The sequence below is a fragment of the Rhinatrema bivittatum genome, chromosome 6, assembly GCF_901001135.1.
Source record: "Rhinatrema bivittatum chromosome 6, aRhiBiv1.1, whole genome shotgun sequence".
NCBI classification, from domain to species: Eukaryota; Metazoa; Chordata; class Amphibia; order Gymnophiona; family Rhinatrematidae; genus Rhinatrema; species Rhinatrema bivittatum.
The window spans coordinates 98,082,801-98,099,145 of record NC_042620.1 but is presented as its reverse complement, the minus strand read 5'-3'; the positions used below and the strand labels follow the sequence as shown (position 1 = coordinate 98,099,145).

The 16,345-nt window shown below is 45.0% G+C and overlaps 1 protein-coding gene across 10 annotated transcripts in view; it reads left to right on the top strand.

Annotated features, from left to right (window-relative positions):
* The window catches only part of COBLL1 (cordon-bleu WH2 repeat protein like 1), a 393,951-nt gene extending 388,449 nt beyond the window's left edge, over window positions 1-5,502 (top strand). For all 10 annotated transcript variants that reach the window (XM_029605630.1, XM_029605633.1, XM_029605638.1 and 7 more), the window contains one exon: window positions 3,747-5,502. In XM_029605630.1, coding sequence (XP_029461490.1) covers window positions 3,747-3,833 — 87 coding nt within the window. In that variant the 3' untranslated portion in view covers window positions 3,834-5,502. The remainder of the gene's footprint in view (window positions 1-3,746) is intronic.
* Window positions 5,503-16,345: the final 10,843 nt, after the last annotated feature.

The following is a 16,345-nucleotide window of genomic DNA, read 5'->3' as shown; positions in this document are numbered from 1 at the left end:
CAGGCCACCTCGGTCCAGCCCTAGAGGCCGTGGCCAGCAGCAGCAAGTTCCAAGGGCCCAACCAGCCCCCCAACAGGCCCTTTCTGCCGGCTTTTGACTGGCAGCGAGGGGGCATGAACCAAACCCGGTTCCCCTGGCGGTAGATCCCCTAGTCGATAGGCTTCTTTGCTTCGCCTGTCGCTGGGAGACTATCACTTCGGACCATTGCGTCCTCTCCATTGTCCGCCAGGGCTACCGCCTGAACTTCAGCAGGCTCCCAGAGATCACTCCCCCATCAGGATGTCCTTTAATCGGAACTTTCCGTCCTCGTAGCAGCGGATGTGGTAGAACCGGTCCCCCGCGAGCAGTGGGGCCATGGCTTCTACTCGAGGTACTTCCTCATTCCAAAGAGGAATGGCTGCTTGCGCCCCTTCCTTGTCCTCAGGTCATTAAACCGATTTCTCGTAAAAGAGAAATTCAAAATGGTCTCTCTGGGCACGCTGATCCCACTCCTCTGAAGAGGACACTGGCTTTGCTCCCTCGACTTAAAGGACGTTTAAACCCATATTGCAATTGTCCCCAACCACAGGAAGTACCTCCGCTTTCTGGTGGGGACTGCACATTTTCAGTACAAAGCGCTGCCCTTTGGGTTGGCTTCAGCCCCACGCGTCTTCACAAAATGCTTGGCGGTGGTGGCTGCCTACCTCAGGCATTGCTCAGTCCATGTCTTTTCATACCTGGACGATTGGCTCATCCGGAGCAACTGTCACTCCAGGGCCCTGAATGTTTTGGCCTTGATGGTTCAGACCTTGCAGGCATTGGGATTCGTTATCAGCTTCCCCAAGTCACATCTCAATCAGTCTCCACGGCTAGACTTTATCGGCGCCAGGTTGGATACAGCACAGGCAAAGACTTTTCTGCCCAAGGATCAAGCAGTTGCCCTCTCCTCGCTGGCCACCCTCGTCACAAAAGAAAGAGTGTTCCGGCCCATTTGCTGCTCCACCTGCTGGGCCATATGGTGGCCTCGAACTCCGTTACCCTTTGGCGCACTTCCACATGAGGGACCCTCAGTGGGCCTTGCGGTCACAGTGGCGGCAAGCAACCCATAATATAGAGTCACCAGTGGCGATCACGGACCCTCTGCACCTCTCCCTGACCTGGTGGGAGACCCTGCCCAATCTGGAAACCAGGCTCCCATTTCAGCCTGCACCACCCCAAATGATCCTCACCCCTGATGCCTTGCCTCAGGGGTGGTTGCCCCACACGGACGGCCTGCATACCCAGGCCCTTTGGACTGCAGCCGAAGCCTGCTGCCAGATAAAATTCCTGGAGCTTTGAGCGATCCAGTACGCCTTGTGGACCTTCCAGGACAGGCTGTCCTCCAAGGTCGTCCTCATCAGAATGGACAACCAAGTGGCGATGTGGTACATCAACAAGCAGGATAGCATGGGCTCCTTCCTCCTCTGCCAGAAAGCGATACAGGTCTGGGATTGGGCCCTTTCCAGAGGGATGTAACTATGAGCCACCTCCCTGCCGGGTCACCTGAACATGCTGGCGGACTGCCTCAGTGGTTGTTATAAATGGAGAAGGAAAATTAGCAATCAGCCTTATTGCAGCTTGAGTATTCCAAAATAAAAAAAAATAAAAAAGTTATCTTGCCCCTGTTCAGAAAACAAACTTGCACATGATTTTTGAAAGAGAACTTTAGCAACAGGCTATTGAAACCTCCTGATAAGGAACACTTTTCACTTTGACTAACACAAAGCAGGAGCATAAAATAAACAGCTACTTGAAAAATGTGCTATGTAGTCTGGCACTCAGGTTTTAAACATACAGGGAGAGCGGAGTCAGAGCACACACATTTAGGTAAACAACAGCAGAATAATGTACGGCAATCAATTAAACTGGACAATACCACTTTAACCAAAACACTAGTATTTTAATTCAACATGTGCACACAGCAATTGTGCACAAAGGTTTAATCATAGAGTAAAAATGAGTAATCACAAAGAGCCCCGACACGGCCGTGTTTCGCGTCAGGCTGCGTCAGGGGGACCAATTCCCAAAATTCTTAGTAAAAAAGAATCTGCAGCTCAAGTCGCAGCAAAACCGTGGTTATGTGACAGTAGAACGAAGCTTCAGAACAAAGGAATCCCGAGCGGACTCTCTTACGTGTTTAACAAAGCATAGAGAGGATGGGTTTATCTCCCGGGACAATCGCAGAGAAAGACAAACAAATTCAGGAGCCGGACCTAAAGGTCACTAATGCTGTAAACTTATGACTTTTCAAGGTGTATGTGCGGTTGACAACAGGGGGTCAAAAAATGTATACGCCTAGACCAGACATCTTGGAGAATGGGGAATTCTATAGAACCAACTTACACACGGAAAGCGTTATCGCGATGTCCCAGGGAGAGGTTTTAAATACATACTACTGCAGTGATGCAGTGACCTGTGGCAGAGAGATCCAAAGTGTGCCAAGCTGAAAATCAACACACACACACACACACACACACACACACAACTTTCCCCCACCCCCACAAACAAGTAGAACCTTAGTTATGGCTACATTATATAAATATAAATATGATATACATAATACTATAAATCACTGCTGTATAAATATCTATCAAACTTTGCAGTGAAGTTCTCAAAAGTTTATAGAAAATTACAAAGTGAATAGTCATTCAATCTCTGCAATTCTTCCCAGTTCAGAAATTCATCTCCATTCTTCACCTCTGTCCTAGATCAGCTTTTTCATTGACATGAATGTTTGTCACCTATTTTGTGTCCCCAATAAGAGGAATGTTCTGCCAGGGGAGATAATTTATTATTTATTACTGTTGACTGATGTGTGGAGTCTTAGATGTAGAAAGGGCCTTTTGTGGTTTTGAGAATGGAATGTTCAGAGGGGTTTTGTGGATGTATCACATGTGCATGTGAATATGCTATTTTATAATCCTCAGGAGTACACACACATTTTTTGTTTTGTGCATATATTGTATCAGGTAAAAAAAAGGGGCAATCTAAGGGCATTCCAGTGTATGGTTCAGAAGTACACATGGTAGTTGCTATTTTGTAAGAGATATGTATATGTTAGCGAACTTGTTCGTAAACTTATACCTGCTAATGAACTTGTACCAGTAAAATCAGACTTGTCTGTTGTCTGCAGTTTTTGGATGGGAGGTCTGGGCGGTGGGAAATGGGGTGGATTGTTAGAGGTCTTGGTGAACTGGGGAAGGACTGGGTGAACAGGTGAAGGTATTGGCAAACTGGTAATTCCAAGTACTTGCACAAGTAAGAATTTTCAAAACTGTATACATGCATACTTTATAAAATTTCTATTTTTGTGTTTAATTCTGGGCGTTTATTTGCACAGTGTCACAATTATTTCACACGTAAAATATACATGTGTGTGTATAAAATGGTTAAAGAAAATATGCAGTCTCTTGCACGGGAAAAATACACATGCTTTTAAAGCACAAATAGGTGGTATTTTATAAACTGTCCAGTTCCTACTGTATAGTTTATAAGATAATAGCAATAATCTCTGCACATCCACTTGTGTGCACAAATGCTGAAAATTCATGTGCTACATGACATTTTTTTGTCAAATCTATTAAGGTGATATTGCAACCTTCAAAGCTTCCAGTTTCTTCATGTCTACTAGAACTTCTAATTACAATTAATAAATACTTCAGTGGACAAAAATGCTGTTGCTTTTTTTGGGAATGTGGCAGTGTTGTAATGGCTTTCCTTTCTTCTAGGTTTATGTTCCTTCAAACACTCTGTCAATAAATGGAAGATCCAAGCTCAGCCATCAAGCCTCTTCAGAAGTGCAGTATGAGCACTAGAGATGTTATCTGATATTTTGCACTTTACTGTCACCACTGCATAAACCAACTGAATACTGATTGTTACAAAAGTATTTCAAATGTAAATCCAAATATATGTTAATATATAATAAGTCTAGAAAATAATAGGAATATTGTGCTGGAAAATTAAACCTGGGAAAAATTTATGGGAGTGTATAATTTATAATAATATTGTTTCCTTTGTTTCTCTAAAGCTGAAAAAATGCTGCTGTAGTGGTTAGTTTGAGTTTCTTAAAAGTGATTGGATATTGTTAATTTCATTTTTGTATATTCAAGATTGAATTATTTGTTGAGAGATGATGTAAGTGGTGTAGATGAAAGTCTAACAACTGATTAGGACTTTAGATTTGAAATTTTGTAGTACTTATGTTAATATTCTTTTAGACATCTGATTATTACTGCTCCCACTGTTTTGTTAAATTAAAAACTGTAATCAGCAGTTATAACTGAGATATACAATGAATGCACAGTCTAGAAAGAAAACAAGTATGCAATATCCTTTTTAACTAAAACTTATTTTGATTATTTTATCTTTTTCTTTTCTTGATACAGTATAGTACATTTTTTAAACATACTACCAAAGCAGTCATGGCAGAAATATGTGTTAAACATTCCCCTTGAATAAAACTGGAAAAAAAGTGCCATAAATAACACCACAGACCAGAAATATGCTAATACCCATTTGTTTTTGGCATCCATGTTTTAATACAAGTAAATACATCAGCGCATAATTTTGCTAGTAACCAAAAGGAACAAAGACATTCACATCATATTCATTAAATGAGCCAAAGAATGGGTGATAGAATCTAAATTCAAAAATTATATCAGTAACTGTCCGTCAAATGTGGACCTCCAACAGAAATTGTTGGTGGTCCACATTTGATGGACAGTAGCTAATTATGTTGTATCATAAATCCATAAATTGTTTGTACAAAATTTTATCATGATCTTTGGAGAACTCTTTGACCCAAATGGTTTGCACAGTAGGTATTTTGATGCATCAGCCTATCGTTAATAGAGGGTTAATTGAACAGAATGCTCTAAAAGTGTGATGACCAGAGTGGATCATGATGGCATTTGCTATTTGTTAAGAAAATAAATAATTTATATAGTGCTAGGTATGCAGCTATATAAAACTTACAATTGTGAGTACTGGCATACTATTGAATGTTTGATTAACACAGGTCATACATGTACAATAAGAGGGAGTCTATTTGAATAAAATGCTTATAATCTAGTTAAAAGTTAAGATAAAAATATAAGAAATATGAAAATGGGGGTGGTTGCAGGGACATCATGGTAATATATCACAAAGAGCAAGATTTATGGAGACTTAAGTGGTTTTTTGGGTTTTTTTTTTTTTTTTTGTTTATACTGTATAATGTTCAGTTGGCCTGCATGAAATGCATTGATTTTATTTTGCCATTCCTAGTATCTCTCTAATTGGCATATTGTGTGCCGTTCATTATTTTTAATGAACACAACAGAGGTCGGGACATCATTCTTGATTTCTCTGGTGCATTGCAAAAAAGAATATTAGCAGACACCTCTGTGGTGGTGGGTTGAATTAGATATCCTTAAAAACAAATTTTAATTTATTCAATTAAAAAAAAAAAAAAAAGACAGACAAGTCTGCAGGTGCCATGTAGCAGAATTTTAATTGCTCTGCTCCTCTAAAACCAAAAACACAGATTAACACTATAAACAAAATATCGAAGAGACAGGTTTTGATAACTCCATAAAATATACATAGGGAGGCTAAATGATGGGGGTAGGGAGAGCAACATGAGCAATGAAGACTGATGCCCAAGTCATGGAGACCAATCTCATGACTTGGGAACCCATACTGCCATGCAGGAGACCCAGAGGTAAACTGCAAGTATATTACTTAGGTGATGCTCTGTGTGGAAGAAACAAGATGCATTCAGTGCAAGATGTCTGCTGGCAGGAAAAGAATACTGAAGGATTTTCTTTCAGCGGGGGCTTTCCTTGTAGCACTTTCTTACACACACACACACACTCACATACACACACAACAAATGTAGAATAAAATAATTTAGAGTAAGGGAAAAGAGCACTTAATTGGATTGGGGGATAATATTCCAGCTGCAGGTTTTGTTTCTATTATAAGAAGTGCTGTTTGTTTTATTTCTATTTTGAGGAACTACATACTTGAATTAATACCTATGCATGAAAGTCACTCACTTGTTTCCTGATCTGACCCTACAGTGATGTTGCTGTACTTTCAAGTGCTGCGAATCAGGCCATGAATTAAGAAGTGGAAGACAGAGCATATGCAAAGCAATATATTAAATTATAAAAAAAATTGTGATAACCTACCGTAGCTTTCGGTTCACATGATACATTTCATTGAATTTAATTACTGTATAATTTCTTATGGTTACAGTTATGGTTTGATTCAGATTTTCACTGCAATTACTGGGATAATTGCCATTTTCTGGAAAAACTGGTTTAATAAAAGTAACTGTTTACTACTTATGTCTCCTTAAAATTGTTCTTTGCAGTGATACCGTGTTTTTGATGAACTGTGCTATGTAATCATTAATATCACAATACAAAATTTTTTCATTGTGATGTATATTTTGTTTTAGATTTGAAAGTTTATTTTAAACATACTATAACATCATATTAAGGTTTTGTTACACAGATCTTCCTAACCTTGACATCTAAGGTGACGTAGAATTTCTGGTATATTGCAGGGCTTCATTAAGGAGGAAACTACAGATAGCTATTCTGTAATCATAAGTATTCAAATTTCATCATCCCTGCAGGAGAAAATATCCTAAAGAATTATCCAAAACATATAGAATTTTAACAGAGGGAAGCTACAATAAAATGAAAAAGCTAACTAGAAATAAATTAAAAGGAACAGCCAGGAGAGCAAAATACTTACAGGTAACATACAATCTCTTTAACGGGGCTGATTCACTAAAGCTTTTTTCCCCCATTCTGTTTCCATCATTCAGCCCCTAACTGGTTAAAAAATAAACAAATGTGCTTTAATATTAAAGTTGTGATTTGTGAGCTTGTCCTTTCTATATTGGCCCATTTTACTACCACCCCCTTCCCCCAGATGTTTCCCAGTTCTTAATAAACTTAAATTTCCTCCCCCTTTACCTCTTTCTCCACCGCACAGAGACCCTATAGTTTTGCCAATCATATTGGCACCATGTGTAGAACTGGAAGCATTTAAGAGAATGCTATTGTGGTGGGGCCTGAATGTTAAAATTCTACATAACTTCAATTTTGCTTCTAGGACCTCTTTCCTACACCTTTTTTTGTCCTTTGTTTAGGTTTTTAGGAAAGGGCATTTGACTGCTCAAACATTACTCTAATTATTTGACTTGTAACTGCTTCTAGGTCTAGGATATAGCCAAAGGATGCTACTAGATAAAAGGGCTGTAATGGTTCCAGAAAATTGTATCTTTAAACATTTGATAGTGTTATATAAATATTCCCATCCAACAACTTTGTTTTTTTTTTATTTTTAACAAATTTTAGTGCAAGTTGTGGTTCTCCTATTGGTTTCCTAGGGAAAAATGGAATCTTTCAAAGCTGTGATAACTTTTACTGAATCAACAAAAAATATAGGGGCGGATTTTCAGAGCCCTGCTCGCCTAAATCCGCCCAAAACCGGGCGGATTTAGGCGAGCAGGGCCCTGTGCGCCGGTGAGCCTATTTTACATAGGCCTACCGGCGCGCGCAGAGCCCCGGGACTCGCGTAAGTCCCGGGGTTCTCCGAGGGGGCGTGTCAGGGGCGTGTCGGGGGCGGGCCCGGTCGTCGCAGCATTTCGGGGGCGTGTCGGCAGTGTTTTGGGGGCGGGTATGGGGGCGTAGCTACGGCCCGGGGCGGTCCGGGGGCGTGCCCGCGCCCTCCGTACCCGCCCCCAGGTCGCGGCCCGGCGCGCAGGAGGCCCGCTGGTGCACGGGGATTTACTTCTCCCTCCGGGAGGAGTAAATCCCCGGAGAAAGGTAAGGGGGGGGTGTAAACAGGGCCGGGTGGGTGGGTTAGATAGAGGAAGGGAGGGGAAGATGAGGGGAGGGCGTTAGAGGATTCCCTCCAAGGCTGCTCCAATTTCGGAGTGGCCTTGGAGGGAATGGGGGTAGGCAGCGCGGCTCGGCGCGCGCCGGCTATACAGAATTCATAGCCTTGTGCGCACCGATCCAGGATTTTAGTGGATACGCGCGGCTCCGCGCATATCTACTAAAATCCCGCGTACTTTTGTTGGCGCCTGGAGCGCCAACAAAAGTACGCCAACGCGCCTTGTTTGAAAATCTACCCCATATAGTATACAGGCTTCACAATCATATTTCCTAGTGTGTAGCCAGATGGACTCAGGACCAATGGGTATTGTGCTCTCCTGATAGCAGATGGGAGACTGAGTCAGATTTCAAAGCTGATGTCAGCCTACATGTACCCATGCAGCATGCTTAGCTCTTCAGTATTTCTCCGTCTCCCTTAGCAGATGCGGACACTATTCCACACTAGAATAGTGTTAACAATTTCAGCAAAAAGAAAGAAATGTACCTTTAAGAAGATTGAGCCCTGCTCTCCTGCGGTGAAACCTAAGGGTCCCTCCCCCAGTTGAGAATGCCTGAGGTGATCTCCGATATCCCTCAGAGGTGTGCCTTGGTCCCAGCGTGGACTTAACCCCCAGAGTGGCTGAAAGGCAGCGGTGCATATCCAAGCATGGCGGTGAAGGTAAAACCCTCTCCCCCACACAGCTGGAGATCGTCCGATACGCAAGCAGTAAGCGACGAGACCAGGTAAGAAGGAAACTGCCCGCGGTGCGAAAAACCCAGGGGGAATGGACCCCCACTGTCTGAGGGGTCCGAAATTACTGAGGATTGATCTCCAGACCTACGTATCTCGCCACAGCCTCCCCACAGGAGGACATCTCTGGGGCATATCTCCACCCCTCGCCTGGGATCAACATGGACCCAGGGGCCTCCTCTTGGGTGGAATTCTTCAAAGGTCTGTGAACAGTCCCCGTTGTTCACCAGGCTCAACCCAGGCTGGAAGTACAAGATCCTCCCAGCACTACTCGGATGCCTCGAGACAGGCCTCGCCTAACCAAGAATTTTCCTATTAGGGGTCCAGACACCTCAGTGAGGAAAGTGACTCCCTGGAAGAAGGAGAAATCCCTCCAGGGATGGAACCATACCGAACCATACTTCACTTCTTCCACAAGGACGAATTTCCAGTCTTTGTTCCTCAGGCTCCGAAAGCGCTGCACATTCCGGGCACTGACCCTATGGCAGAACCAAAGAGGAACCCTATCTTGGTGTCCCCTCGTAAGGCCTCATGCTACAGTCCTATGTTGGTAAACATCCAGGAACCCTGGAATGGAATGCCCCAGAGGCCTACTTCAAAGGTAGGGCTTGCAGCGATCCTTGCAAGCCCTACCCCCTGGAACCTGCGGCCAAGGAGCGCCTGCATTCTCGAAAGTGGACGCTATGGCCTGTGCAGTCTCAAAGCGAACAACGCTTCCCATTGAGAGAAGAGCGGCACTGAAGAACAGATGATTGGAGTCCATCCTTAAGCAGGCCTTCGACATAATTGCAATGACACTGTAGATTGCTCCTGCTGCGCACTGGTAGCACATGTCTGATTACTCCTCTCGAGAGACGAAAATGCGGCCGGAAAGACGATGAAATCTGCGGCATCCTTCCTCTCGCAAGCTCAGACCTAGTGCGCATCCCAGCCAGAGGCGTTGCCTCAGTAGTAGCAGCCAGAAAACAACTAAGACTATGAAATTGGTCTACGGACGCGACATCTAAAGCAAATCTCACGAGAATCCCCTTAAAGGATCTCTCATGTGGGAGTGATTTGGAGAAGTTAGCCAACAAATGGGGCGAATCACCAGTGCCCCGACTACCAGAAGATAGAGGTAAAAGAACCCAGCGTCCCTCCCCCCAGAAGGACCAATGGCAGAGGAATGCAGCACTTTAGGCCCTACAGGAATGCAGTTTCAGGTACCTCACCCTTCCGGAAGGAACCAGTCCTCTCGGAGCAGACACACCAAGAGGGGAGCAGGACCGGGGTACAGGCTCCAGCTGTATCCCACAATGAGAAGAGACGGCCCATCCTCAGGAAGGCCATAGAGGGTCGACTTGCCCTCTTCTACCAAAGAGGAGTCGAGATAACGTCGGACAAATGAGTCCTAAATATCAATCGAGATGGGTACTCTCTGGAATTCCGCTGCATCTATCGAGACAAATTTATGAGATCACCTGCCACTCCCACTCCAGAGATTGGCAGTAGAAACAACATTAACAAGACTACTCAGTCTGAAGGCAATAACCCCGGTGCCCACGCCCCAGCAAACTACTAGGCGCTATTCCATCTATTTTATCGTTCCCAAGAAGGGAAGGGTCATTCCAACTCATCTTGGATCTCAAGAACGTCAACCGTCATCTACGGATGCTACATTTGCATAAGGAAACCCTGCGCTCCGCTATAATGGCAGTACAACCGGGAGAGTTCCTAGCCTCCCTGGACCTTTCTGAAGCCTATCTTCCCATCCCAGTTCATCAGGATCACCAGCGCTTCCTGTGCTTTGAGATACTGGGTCACCATTACCAGTCCCGGGCGCTTTCCTTGAGCCTAGTAACTGCCCCCAGGACCTTCACCAAAATTATGGCGGTCGTGGCGGCAGCACTGAAAAAAGAATGGGATCCTGATACATCTTCACCTGGATGACTGGCTGATCAGGACAAAATCTTCGGAGGAGAGCAGGCAGGTGACCAGCAGAGTCAAGAGCCTACTGCAGGAGCTCGGATGGGTCATGAACACCAAACAGAACAATCACAACAATTGATTACCAATGCACGCACCAAGGTATGGGACTTCCTTCGGCCTCATGGCATCAACCCCGGAGGTTGTTCCATGAGCAAGGGCCCATACACCACCGCTCCAGCGCTCCCTGCTGTCACGATGGAACCCACTGTCCCAGGACTACTCAATTCACCTCCAACCACCAGCAATGGTGTCTACAGGAAAGAACCACCTAAGCAGAGGAGTAAACCTATCCCCACTGAACTGGATCTTGTGCACATGGATGCGAGCCTGGGAACCCACGGTCAGGAACTGACGGTCCAAGGACAAGGGAACAAGAAAGAAGTGGAATGGAACATAATCCGCCTGGAATCTCGAGCAGTCAGGCTAGTGTGCCTGCAATTCAGCCACAGACTCCGGGGCTAGTCAGTCAGAATAATGTCGGACAGCGTGACAACAGTGGCTTATATCAACTGCCAGGGAGGAACCAAGAGCCAGCAGGTGGCTCTGGAGATAGACCCTCTCTTGATATGGCTGGAGATAAACCTATGAGGGATCTCAGCCCCCCACTTCGCGGGAAAATATATCTCAGCAGACTACCTCAGCAGAGAGAGCCTAGACCCAGTGGAATGGATGCTGTCAACCACAGCCCTCCAACTGATAGTAAAAACCTGGGCCTCCCAGTCTTGGATCTACTGGCAACCTGGCTCAATGCCCAAGTTCCCAGGATCTTCAGTCACAGATGAGAACCACAATCCTGGGGACTCGACACTCTCATCTAAACCTGACCACAGGAATACGTACTCTATGCTTTCCCATGACCACTACTGGGCAGAGTCATCCGCAAGATAGAGCACCACAGGGGACTAGTTTTGGTACGCGGACATGTGAAGACTACTTGCGGGGAACCCTCTGTGCCTACCTCCACACAGGGATCTTATCCGGCAGGGCCCAATGCTCCACGTAGGTCTGTCTCTATTTTCTCTTACGGTCTGACCCTTGAGAGGCTCAACCTGAAGAATCGCAGTTACACAAAGGCTGTGATTAACACTCTTCTCCCAGGGCTCAAGGTCTCCACATCCCTGTCTTACATACGAATCTGGAGAGTATCCAAAGCCTGGTGTAAGAACCACAGGATTCTCCCGCGGACAACCAAAATCCCATGATCCTGGAGTTCCTGCAGGACGGTATGAAGAAGGGGTTGTCACTCAACTCCCTCAAGGTCCAACTTGCAACACTGACCGGCTTCATTGCAGAAGTTGACTGCATCAGACTGGCAACCAATCCAGATGTGACCCGCTCCCGGAAAGGGGTTAAACAACCTTGACCACCCTTAAAGTGGCCGGTACCCCTATGGAATCTCTACCTAGACAGGACTTCCTGCAGACCAACTCGTGGTCTGCCACCACGCCTCTTAACATTGAAGTCTGCATCCGTAAGGGTTCAGCTCATTGCATCTCCGAACTTCAGGAACTATCCTGTCGGGAACCGTCCTTAGTTTCACACCTAGAACCATACAACTGCGCACGGTCTCCTCCGTCTTACCAAAAGTGGTTTCCCAGTTTCAAGTGAACCAAACCATCTTGAGACCATCTTCAGATGAGCATAAGGACTCTGAAGACTCCGCCTCCTTCGCCATCTAAATGTCTGCAGACTCCTAGTCAGAGACCTGAAAAGATCGGGACCTGTGCGCTAAACTGATCACCTATTCATTCTTCACAACGGGAAGGAACAAGGGGAAGTGGCATTGCGGGCATCCATAGCCCGCTGGATCAACGAAGTAATTAACGCCGCCTACATAGAGGCAGGAAAATCATTATCACTACATGTCAAGGCGCATTCTACAAGGGCCCAGGCAGTCTCCTGGGTTGACAAACTAAAGAGTTTGTCAACCCAGGAGACTGCCTGGCTCACTGGTCTATAGTTACCCGGATCGCCCCTGTACCTGAAGACTGAAGGGTGGCCAATGTAACCCCAATATTTAAAAAAGGCTCCAGGGGCGATCCGGGTAACTATAGACCAGTGAGCCTAACTTCAGTGCCGGGAAAAATAGTGGAAACTATTCTCAAGATCAAAATCGTAGAGCATATAGAAAGACATGATTTAATGGAACACAGTCAACACGGATATAACCAAGGGAAGCCTTGCCTAACAAATCTGCTTCATTTTTTTGAAGGGGTTAATAAACATGTGGATAAAGATGAACCGGTAGACGTAGTGTATTTGGATTTTCAGAAGGCTTTTGACAAAGTCCTTCATGAGAGGCTTCTACGACAACTAAAAAGTCATGGGATAGGAGGCAATGTCCTTTCGTGGATTACAAACTGGTTAAAAGACAGGAAACAGAGAGTAGGATTAAATGGTCAAATTTTCTCAGTGGAAAAGGGTAAACAGTGGAGTGCCTCAGGGATCTGTACTTGGAGCGGTGCTTTTCAATATATATATATATAAATGATCTGGAAAGGAATACGACGAGTAAGGTTAACAAATTTGCGGATGATACAAAATTATTCAGAGTAGTTAAATCACAAGCAGACTGTGATACATTGCAGGGGAGGAGCTTGTAAGACTGGAAGATTGGGCATCCAAATGGCAGATGAAATTTAATGTGGACAAGTACAAGGTGTTGCATATAGGGAAAAATAATCCTTGCTGTAATTACACGGTTAGGTTCCATATTAGGGGCTACCACCCAGGAAAAAGATCTAGGCATCATAGTGGATAATACTTTAAAATCGTTGGCTCAGTGTGCTGCAGCAGTCAAAAAAGCAAACAGAATGTTAGGAATTATTAGGAAGGGAATGGTTAATAAAACGGAAAATGTCATAATGCCTCTATATCGCTCCATGGTGAGACCAGACCTTGAATACCTTGTACAATTCTGGTCGCCGCATCTCAAAAAAGATATAGTTGCGATGGAGAAGGTACAGAGAAGGGCAACCAAAATGATAAAAGGGGATGGAACAGCTCCCCTATGAGGAAAGGCTGAAGAGGTTAGGGCTGTTCAGCTTGGAGAAGAGACTGCTGAGGGGGGGGGGGGATATGATAGAGGTCTTTAAGATCATGAGAGGTCTTGAACGAGTAGATGTGACTCTGTTATTTACACTTTCAAATAATAGAAGGACTAGGGGGCTTTCCATGAGGTTAGCAAGTAGCACATTTAAGACTAATCGGAGAAAATTCTTTTTCACTCAATGCACAATAAAGAACTGGAATTTGTTGCCAGAGGAAGTGGTTACTGCAGTTAGTGTAGCTGGGTTCAAAAAAGGTTTGGATAAGTTCTTGGAGGAGAAGTCTATTAACGGCTATTAATCAAATTTACTTAGGGAATAGCCACTGCTATTAATTGCATCAGTAGCATGGGATCTTCTTAGTGTTTAGATAATTGCCAGGTTCTTGTGGCCTGGTTTGGCCTCTATTGGAAACAGGATGTTGGGCTTGATGGACCCTTGGTCTGACCCAGCATGGCAATTTCTTATGTTCTTATGTTTTACTCCTGCGGAAGGGAGGAGTAAACAATCTGTTATGATTAGCTCCTGTAGAGGGAGTAGTAAACAATTTGTTAAGTTTTAGACTACGGAGTAGCAATCTTTTATAAATCTTTAGCTGAAGACTCCTGATGGAGAAGCGAGTAGCAATCTGTTACCAGCAGAGTGCTTGGAGAGGGCACTCAGCTGTAGAGGAATGTAGATAGGTGGATCCTTGGGCTGATGGCAGCTGACTGCGCCCCCAGGAAGATATCCTGAGAGGGACCACTGGCTAGGCTTGGGTATGAAGACAGACACAGATAATTCTTTTATTAGACAGATTAGTAGAACCACCAGAGGTGGCGGTAGTGAGCTGATATGCCCGGCAGGGCTGAAGTCCCTCAGTTACTGGAACAGCGATCCCAGGGTTGCTGAGCTGTAGAGAAACTATAGATAGTGAGTAGACAGGGCATGCTGTGTTCATAGCCAGAACTGGATGACAAAACTCACATAAGGTCTTAAGGAAGCTCAGTAGGTGGAAAGGGTTAGGCCCTTGAGAAGCGAGTACCTGGTTCCAGGGAAAGCTCTGAGAGAGAGCGATGGTAACTCACAAAAGTTTGTATCTGTGATAGCTTCCAGGCAGTAGAGAATCTTCAGAGTGTTCAGGAACATGGGCCCTCGAGGAGCGAGTACCGGTTCCTATCTGCAATCTGAAATAAAGAAAAGAGAGAGAGACCCCCGAGGAGTGGGTACCCTTGGTAAGTCCGAGGAGACAGAGTAGCTTGGGAGTAAAGCCGAAGCAATCCCCTTGCTAACTCGATTCGTTAGCGAATACTGAGACCTTTTATATTGGAAGCAGATGAAGTCATCTCAGGGGGATGCCCCCGAGGTTCACGCCCTTGCTGGTACATCAATCGGAGCGCGTGCCCTACGTCATCAGGCAACATGGCGGATCCGCAGCGTCGAGCCGGTCCAGGGACGCTGGAGGGAGATGGCAAGAAGATTCCGTGGCAACTAACCATCCATCAGACCCGGAGGGAGTCGCCACAGAGGTAAAGAGGGCGGAGTGAGGGTGTCTAGCAGCGACAGACGCAACAAAGACTGCCAGGGAGGCAGAGATAAGCCAGCAAAACAAGGGCTGCTTGAAGATGGATCATGGTAGGCAGATTGCTACCATCCCAGGTCAGAATATCCATATAAAGAGACTTGGAGATTTCGCTTAGAGATAGCAATGTGACAGGAGACCACAGAAAAAGTTATTTTATTTGCTGCATAATATTTAAGCCAGCCTGTCTTTAAGCCCCTTTATACATGGCCAGAGAGACCCTGATATCTTGGAGCCATGGAATTGTATTATCTTTGGAGAAACAGACTAAAGGGAAATAAAGACACTGATTGCTGCAAGTTCTTGAGGCTGTTTTCAGGTGATCCATTAGATGTTTGAAGCAAGTCACAAATGCTGATTTATCACATGGGGCAAGGTGAACCCACTAAACCTTGAACAAGTAATGGCTCAGATAGCGCTCCTGCCTTGCCCCCCTCCGCCCAAAAGCTGTGACAAATACTGAAGTATGTAACACAATTGTAGTAACAAATAAAGAGGGCGGGCAAAAGGTTTTGCTAGCTTCTGTGGAGGAGCAAAAAGGAGACGCAGTAGTATGTGCTCCTTTTATTCCCTAAGATAGAGCCCACCACCCTCCCCTCCCCACCCCACCTAGGTGTCCCCATGTGGTTGCCCACCAGTCACCAGCAGGGATTCTCCCGTCATGTGATTTGAATGCCACTGTACATCGTAGCACCTCTCCCATTTAAGGACCCTGACAAGGGAGGCAGTTGAAGCAAGGCCTATCACCAAGTTCATGATAACCTCTGACCCAGCTTGGCTGCCTCCCCATAGATTGACTGGCTAATACAGTAAATAATTTGACTGCAATGAAATCCAGAAAAAAAAACAAAAAACGCTTCTTTAATCTATATCTTGGCCTGTAAATCAGAATCAGATGATGATCTGATTCTGAATTCAAAGTTAGGCTGCCTAAACCTGTGTGATGTGATATGGGTACACAGCTCCATATTTCTCTATATTATAAAAATATTAGGGGTTCCAGATAATTATTGTGTCATGCCAGCATATGCGTGATGTAATAACATCACCCAGAGCAGGAGGAGGGGCCATAAGCAGCAAGGGGGCCAGTAAGTGTAGCTGTGGCTCTGGCAACAGAAAA